General features: G+C 42.4%; 1 protein-coding gene across 3 annotated transcripts in view; it reads right to left on the minus strand.

Annotated features, from left to right (window-relative positions):
- RBM23 (RNA binding motif protein 23) overlaps nucleotides 1-4535 on the minus strand; it is a 41668-nt gene extending 37133 nt beyond the window's left edge. For 2 of the 3 annotated variants that reach the window (XR_012052618.1, XM_072921360.1), the window contains exons 1-5: nucleotides 4399-4534; nucleotides 3858-3938; nucleotides 3698-3772; nucleotides 1721-1768; nucleotides 261-307 (exon numbers count right to left, since the gene is read on the minus strand). Coding sequence is in view for 2 of the 3 variants with exons in the window: in XM_072921360.1 (XP_072777461.1) it covers nucleotides 261-307; nucleotides 1721-1768; nucleotides 3698-3772; nucleotides 3858-3893 (206 nt within the window). In the remaining variant the exon portion in view is untranslated. Of the gene's footprint in view, nucleotides 1-260; nucleotides 308-1720; nucleotides 1769-3697; nucleotides 3773-3857; nucleotides 3939-4398 lie in introns of all 3 variants that reach the window. The other variant, XM_072921361.1, reaches the window with a different exon arrangement.
- Between the last annotated feature and the right edge of the window lie 4170 nt (nucleotides 4536-8705).

An 8705-nucleotide genomic window follows, 5' to 3' on the forward strand; every position in this document is an offset into this window, starting at 1 on the left:
AAATTTACTCCCAAAATTCCCAATTTTACTCAAAAATTCCAAAATTTCCACCCAAAATTCCCAAATTTCCCCCAAAATGTCCAATTTTTTCTCCAAAATTCCCAAATTTTCCACTAAATTTCCAATTTTTTCCCCCAAATTGCCAAATTTCCCCCCAGAATTCTCAAGTTTTCTCCCAAAATTTTCATTTTTTCCCCAAAATTCCCAAATTTTGCCCAAAACCGCCAAATTTCCCCCCAAAATTCGGTATTTTTCCCTACCTGCTCCCGCTCTCCTTTTTGGCCTCTTTGGGCTCCTCCTGGGGCGGCTGCGGGGGAGAAATTCCCAAAAATTCCACCCAAAATTCCCAAAAATCCCGGAATTCCCCAATCCCAAAATTCCCCAAAAAAATTCCCAAAATCCCCCCAAAATTTAACAAAAACACTTAAAAATTCCCCAAAAACTCCCAAAAATCCCCACAAAATTCCCAATAAATCCTAAAATTTCACCCCAAAATTCCCAAAACCGCCCAAAAATCCCAAAAAACCCCAAAATTCCCAATAAAACCCAAAATTCCCCCAAAATTCCCAATAAATCCTAAAATTTCCCCCAAAAATTCCCCAAACCTCCCAAAAAATCCCAAAAAAACCCAAAAAATTCCCAATAAAACTCAAAATTTCCCCAAAATTCCCAAAATTCCGCCCAAATGCAAAAATTCAAAATAAATCCCAAAATTCCACCCCCAAAAATCCCAGAATTCCCAAAATTTCCCTAAAAATCCCAAAATTCCCCCCAAAAATCCCCAAAATTCACAAAATTCTCCCCAAATTTCCCAAAACCTCCCAAAAATTAAAAAAATGCCCAAAAATTCCCAACAAAACCTAAAAAATTCCACAAAAACGTCCCAAAATCTCCAAAATTCCCCCAAAAATTCCCAATAAAACCCAAAAAAATTCCAAAAATCCCCAAAATTCACCCCAAAAATTCCATATAAACCCCAAACAAATACCAAATATCCCTAAAATCCAAAAATTTCCCAAAAATCCCCAAAATTCCTGATAAAACTCAAATTCCACCAAAAATTCCCAATAAAACCCAAAAAATTCCCAAAAATCCCCAAAATTCAACCAAAAATCCCGCAAAACCCAAAAAATTGCCAAAAAACCCCAAAATTCCACCAAAAACTCCCCAAAACCCAGAAAATTCCCAAAAATTCCCAAAATAATTCCCAAAACCTCCCAAAAATAAAAAAAATGCCCCAAAATCTCAACAAAATCCAAAAAATTCCCCCAAAACTTCCCAAAATCTTCAAAATTCCCCCAAAATTCCCAATAAAACCCAAAAACGTCACAAAAATCCCCAAAATTCACACCAAAGATTCCAAATAAAACCCAAAGAATTACTAAAAATTCCTAAAATCCAAAAATTTCCTGAAAATCCCCAAAATTCCCTCCAAAATTCCCAATTAAACAAAAAAATCCCCAAAAATCCCCAAATTCCCCCAAAAATTTTCCAATAAAACCAAAAATATTCCCAAAAATCCCCAAAATTCCCCCAAAAATTCCCAATAAAACCCAAAAAATTCCCAAAAATTCCCGAAATAATTCCCAAAACCTCCCAAAAATCAAAAAAATGCCCAAAAATTCCCAAAATTCCCCAAAAAATTCCCCCCAAAATCGCCCAAACCTCCCAAAATTCCCCAAAATTCCCTAAAATTCCCCAAAATTTGGGAATTTCTCACCTGGGCCGGGGGCGGCTCCGGTTGGGCCTTGGAGGGGCCGGGCTGGGCCTGGAAAATCGGGGAAAAAACGTCAAAAATGGGAAAAATGGGGAAAATGGGGGAAAATTGGGAATTTGGGAGAAATTTGGGGGGAAATTGGGGAAAATTGGGGAAAAAACGGTGGGAAATTGGGAAAAAATGTGGAAAATTGGGAAAAAAATGGGGAATATTGGGGGAAAATTGGGGAAAATTGGGAAAAATGGGAAAAAACGGTGGAAAATTGGGGAAAAATTGGGAAAAAAATTGGGAATTTGAGAGCAATTTGGGGGAAAATTGGGGAAAATGGGAAAATTAGGGAAAAAATAAGGAAAATTGGGAAAAAAGTGGGAATTTGGAGAAAAAATAGGGAAAATTGGGGAAAATCAGGGTAAAATTGGGGAAAACTGGGAAAAATGGGAAAAATAGGAAAAAAATTGGGAAAAAATGGGGAAATTAGGGAAAATTAGGGAAAAAATAAGGAAAATTGGGAAAAAAGTGGGAATTTGGAGAAAAAATAGGGAAAATTGGGGAAAATCAGGGTAAAATTGGGGAAAACTGGGAAAAATGGGAAAAATAGGAAAAAAATTGGGAAAAAATGGGGAAATTAGGGAAAAATTGGGGGGAAAAAGTAAAAAATTAGGAATTTGGGGGGAAATTGGGGAAAAAATGGGAAAAAACAGCGGGAAAATGGAAAAAATTGGGGAAAATTGGGGGAAATTGGGGAAAATTGGGGAAAAATTGGGGAAAATTGAGGAAAAATTGGGGGAAAATGGGAAAAAAGTGGGAATTTGGGGAAAAAATGGGAAAAATGGGAATAATAAGGAAAAACTGGAAAAAAAAAAAGGAAATTAGGAAAAAATGGGGAAAATTGAGGAAAAATTGGGGGAAATGGGAAAAAAGTGGGAATTTTGGGAAAAATAGGGGATAACAGAGAAAAATGGGAAAATTAGGGAAAAATTGGAGAAAATTAGGGAAAAATCGGGGAAAAATGGGAAAAAAAGTGGGAATTTGGGGAAAAATAGGGGAAATTTGGGGGAAAATTGGGGAAAATTGGGGGAAATTGGAAAATTAGGGAAGAATTGGGGAAAATTGAGGAAAATTTGGGGGAAAATTGGGGGAAAATGGGAAAAAAGTGGGAGTTTGGGGTAAAATTGGGAAAAATTGGGGAAAAATTGGGGAAAATTGGGGGAAAATGGGAAAAAATTGGAAAATTAGGGAGAAATTGGGAAAAATTGGAGAAAAATTGAGAATTCGGGAGAAAATTGGGAAAAAACTGGGAATTTGGGATGAATTTGGGATAAAAATGGAAAGGGATTGGAAAAAAGTTGGGAAAAATGGAGAAAATTGGGGGAAATGAGAAAAAAAGGGGAAAATTGGGGAAATTGGTGAAAAAATGGGAAAAATGGACGAAAATGGGAGAAAATTGGGAAAATTGGGGGAAAATAGGGATTTTGGGATGACTCTCAGATAAAAACAAGAAAATTTGGAATAAAATTGGAAAAAATAAGCAAAAATTAGGGAAATTCAGGAAAATTTCAGGAAAAATTGGAATTTTGGAGAAATTTGGGGAAAATGGAGAAAAAATGGGAGAAATGGTGAAAAATTGGGGGGAAATTGGGGAAATTTGGGGGAATTTGGAATCTGGGAGAAATTTGGGGAAAAATTGGGGGAAAATTGGGGAAAAATTGGGGGAAATTTGGGGGAAAATTGGGAAAAATGGGGAAATTTGGGGAAAACTTGGGAAAAAATTGAGAAATACGAGAAAATTTGGGAAATTTGAGGAAATTTGGTTCTGAAATTGGGAATTTGGGGAAAAGTGAATTAAAAACAGGAAATTTGGGGAAAATTTGGGGAAAATTTGGGAAAAATTTGGGAAAAATTTGGAAAATTTGGGAAATTTGGGGGAAAAAGGGAAATAAAAGGGAAAAAAATTCCCAAATTTTTTGGGAATTCCGTCACCTCCTCCTTCTTGTAGGGCGCCTCCAGCATGGCCTCGATGACGATGTCGAAGTCGTCTGACGTCATCGCGTCCGCCTGCGGAATTTTGGGAATTTCAGCGCCCGGAATTCCCAAAAACCCCCCGAAAAATTCCCAAAATTTTGGGGATTTTGGAACTCACCGGGTCCGGCAGCGCTTTGGATCCCCCTGAGTCCATCCCGGGGGGTTTTTTGGGGGGAAAACCCCCGGAATTTGGGTTTTTCTGCGGTGACGTCATCAGAAAAGAAAAAGATTACGTCATCGGCGGCGATGACGTCATGGCCGGCCTATAGAAAGCGGCGGCGGCCAAGCCACGCCCCCTTTCATTGACAACAACGCGCACAAGCCACGCCCCCTCCGCAAAGCCACGCCCCGTTTTATTAAAATAACCCATTCAAGCCCCGCCCCCTCACATTGACCACAACGGCACCCAAGCCACGCCCCCTCACAAACCACGCCCCCTTTTATTAAAATAAGCTACTCAAGCCCCGCCCCCTTCACAAGCCCCGCCCCCTCCCTCAGCGCCGCCATCGCGCTCCGCTTCCCGCCCTCCCCCCCCCACCCCCTTCCCCCCCCTCCACCGCCTCCCCTCCCCCTCCCCGCGGCCCCCGCCGCCCCACCCGTGACGTCACGGCTTGCGGGGGGGACATGACGTCATGTCGCGACAGCGCTGCCGCCCTTACCGGCCCCCCCTGAGCCCCGAAGCGGCGGCGGCGGCGGCGGCGGCGGCCCCGGACGCGGCGGCAAAGATGGCGGCGGCCTCCAGAACCTTCCCCCCCTCCTCCTCCTTCGCCCTGCCCGCGCCGCTCGCCCCGCCCTCCCCGCGCTCCTATTGGTTCAAACCCAGCATTGCTGTCTTCCTATTGGTTGGCGGCGCTGTCTGTCAAAGCGCGGCGGCGATGATTGGTTATTTAGGCCGCAAAGTGCCGGCGCGGCGGATTGGTGGATGAGACGCGCGCGGTGATTGGATGAGAGGAGGAGCTGCGGGCCACGCCCCTTCCCGCTGCGTAGTTTCCATGGCAACGCGGCCTAGCGCGGCCTACGGAGCCTTCGCTTGAGTAGCGAGGAGAAAAAAAGCCAAAAAAAGCCGAAAAAAGGAAATTTTGGGGAAAATCCTCAGGAATTGGGATTAAAACGCCCCGCGGGGAGCGTGGGCAGCGTCACAGAGCGCGGGGGAGTGATTTGAGACGGCTAAAACGAATCAGATTTTTTGGGGGGGGCAAATGATCCAAAAAACCACCAAATTACCCCAAATTCAGCTTTTTAACCTAAATTTTCCCAATTCTCCCTCTTTTATCCCCTTTTTTCTGCTTTTGATCCAAAGCTGCCGATTTTTGGGGAGATTTTGGAGGTTTTTGGTGCAAAATCCTCAATTTTGACCCAAATTGCTTCAAATTGGTGGAAATTGGACCCAAATCTCCTCAATTCCACCCAAATTTATTTAATTTCCCTTAATTTCACCCAAATTTCACCAATTTTCCTCAATTTCACCCAAATTTCACCAATTTTCCTCAATTTCACCCAAATTTCTCCAATTTTCCTCAATTCCACCCAATTTTTACAAATTCTCTGCATTTTCTGCCCTTTTTCCCCCATTTGGCCTCAAGTTCCCGAGATTTTGCCCAAATTTTTCACTTTTCACCCAAATTTCACCTCATAAATTCCCCCCAAGTTCAATTTCCCCCAAAATTTTCATTTTTCCTCCGAAAATTCCACATTTCCCCCCCCCAAAATCTCAATATTTCCCCCAAAATTTCGACTTTTCCCCCAAAATTCCATTTTCCTCCTCCTATTTTCAGCGATTTTTCCCAAAATTCCATTTTTTCTGCCCAATAACTCCCCCAGAATTCCACTTTTTTCCCCCCCAAGCCCCAACATTCACCCCAAAACTTTTATTTTTCCCCAAAATTCCCCCTTTTCCCTTCACAATTCCACTTTTTCCCCCCCAAATTTACCTTTTTTACCCAAAACTCCAATTATTCCCCCAAAATTTCATGTTTTTCATAAAAAAAATCCACGTTTTCATCCCAAAATTCCATTTTCCCCCCATAAATTCCCTAAAATTCTCCCTTTCCTTTTAATTCCTCATTTTCCCCCCAAAATTTCCCCGTTCCTCCCTAAATTTCCATCTCGCCCCCCAAAATCCCAAATTTCCATATTTATCCTAAAATTCCTCCCCAAAATTCCCATTTTTCACTCAAAATTCCCAATTTCCCCCTCGGAAATCCCCCAAAATTCACACTTTCCCCCAAAAATTCTCATTTTCTCCCAAAAATTCCTGGATATTTCCTCAAAATTCCCTCATGAATTTCCCATTTCTGCCCCCCAAACTCCCCTAAAAAATTCCAGAATTTTTTCCCTCCAAAACTTCCCCTTTTCCCCCCAAAATCCCCATTTCCCCACAAAATTCTCATATTTTCTCTCCAAAAGCCATAAAAAGTCCCATTTCTCCCCCAAAATTTTGAGTTTTTCACCCAAAAATCCAATTTTTTCCTCCAAAACCCCCCAATATTCCCATTTTCCACCCCAAATTTTTTATTTTCTCCCCCCAAATCCCCATTTTTCCCTCCAAAACACACAAAAAAAAAATCTCCATTTCTCGCCCAAAATCCCCAATTTCCTTCAAAATTCCCATTTTTTCCCTCCAAAGCCCTGAAAAATTCCCATTTTCCCCCAAAATACCCTTTTTTCCCCAAAAATCCCCATTTCCCCCCCTAAAATCCCCATTTTTCCCCAAAATCCCAATTTTCCCCCTAAAATTCCCATTTTCACCTCCAAAATTCCCTTTTTTTCCCTCCAAAACCATTAAAAATCCCCATTTTTTCACCCAAAACCCCATTTTCCCCCCAAATCCCCATTTTTTCCCCAAAACCTCCATTTCCCCCAAAAAATCCCAATTTTCCCCCCAAAACCCCCATTTTTTTTCCCAAAACCCCCATTTTCCCCCAAATTCCCACATCCCCCTTAAAATTCCAATTTTTTCTCCCAAAATGCCCATTTTCCCCTAAAATCCCCATTTTTCCCCCCAAAATCCCCATTTTACCCCTAAAATCCCCATTTTCTCCCCTAATCCCCATTTTCCCCCCCAAATCCCAATTTTTCCCCTAAAATCCCCATTTTTCCCCCCAAAATCTCCATTTTCCCCCCAAACACCCATTTCCCACCCTAAAATTCCCAATTTCTCCTCCAAAATTCCCTTTTTCCCCTCCAAAATCATTAAAAACTCCGATTTTTCCCCAACATCCCCATTTTTCCCCCAAAAATCCCCATTTTATAATCCAAAATTCCCTTTTTTTTCCCTCCAAAATCATTAAAAATCCCAATTTTCCCAAAACGCCCATTTTTCCCCCAAAAATCCCAATTTTTCCCCCCAAAATCCCCATTTCCTCCCTCAAATCCTTAATTTTCCCCCAAAATCCCCATTTTTCCCCCCAAAATCCCCATTATTCCCTCTAAATCCCCATTTTCCCCCCAAAATCCCTATTTTTGCCCCAAAATCCCCATTTTTTCCCCAAAATCCCCATTTTCCCCTCCCAAATTCCCATTTTTTCCTCTAAAACCATTCAAAATCCCCATTTTCCCCTCTAAAATTCCCATTTTTTCCTCCAAAACTCCCTTTTTTTCCTTCTAAAACCATTAAAAATCCCCATTTTCCCCCAAAACCCCCATTTTTCCCCCAAAATCCCCATTTTCCCCCCAAAATCCCCATTTCCCCTTCCTAAAATCCCATTTTTTCCCCAAAATCCCCATTTTCTCCTCCAAAATTCCCTTTTCCCCTCCAAAATCATTAAAAATCCCCATTTTCCCCCCCAAAATCCCCATTTTCCCCCAAAACCGCCATTTTATCCCCTAAATCCCCATTTTTTCCCCCAAATCCACATTTTCTCCCTTAAATCCCCATTTTTTCCCCCTAATCCCCATCTTTCCGCTAAAATTCCCATCTTTTCCCCCAAAACCGCCATTTTTTTTCCCAAAATCCCCATTTCCACCCCCAAAATCCCCATTTTCCCCCCAAAATCCCCATTTTCTCCCCTAATCCCCATTTCCCCTCCCAAAATCCCAATTTTCCCTCTAAAATTCCCATTTTCCCCCCTAAAATCCCAATTTTTCCCTCAGAACCCCAATTTTCCCCCCTAAAATTCCTATTTTCTCATCAAAAATTCCATTTTTTCCTCTAAAATCAGTACAAATCCCCATTTTTTCACCCAAAATCCCAATTTCCCCTTCCTAAAATCCCTTTTTTTTCCCCTAAAATCCCCATTTTCGCCTCCCAAATTCCCACTTTTCCCTCTAAAATCATTAAAAATCCCCATTTTTGCCCCGAAAATCCCCATTTCCCCCAAAATCCCCATTTTTGCCCCGAAAATCCCCATTTCCCCCAAAATCCCCATTTTTTTTCCCCAAAATCCCCATTTTTCCCCCAAGAACGATCCATCCAATCTCCATTTCCAGCATTTATTTCTCCGTCCGTGGGTCCATCCGTGGGTCCGTCCGTGGGTCCATCCGTGGGTCCGTCCGTGGGTCCGTCCGTGGGTCCATCCGTGGGTCCGTCCGTGGGTCCGTCCGTGGGTCCGTCCGTGGGTCCATCCGTGGGTCCGTCCGTGGGTCCGTCCGTGGGTCCGTCCGTGGGTCACAGCCCGATGGTGTAGGATCTCCCCGTGGGGTTGTTCATTTTTTTCCTCTAAAACCTTTAAAAATCCCCATTTTTTCACCCAAAACCCCCATTTCCCCCCAAAATCCCCATTTTCCCCCCAAAATTCCCATTTCCTCCCCTAAATCCCTAATTTTTCCTCAAAAATTTCCATTTTTTCCCCAAAATCCCCATTTTCCCCCCAAAACTCCCATTTTTCCCCCCAAATCCCCATTTTTCCCCCCAAAATCCCCATTCCCCCCCAAAATCCCCATTTCCCCTTCCTCAAATCCCCATTTTCCCCTCTAAATCCCCATTTTTTGTCCAAAATCCCATTTTCCCCCAAAATCCCCATTTTCC

This window comes from Taeniopygia guttata, chromosome 36 (assembly GCF_048771995.1).
Source record: "Taeniopygia guttata chromosome 36, bTaeGut7.mat, whole genome shotgun sequence".
NCBI classification, from domain to species: Eukaryota; Metazoa; Chordata; class Aves; order Passeriformes; family Estrildidae; genus Taeniopygia; species Taeniopygia guttata.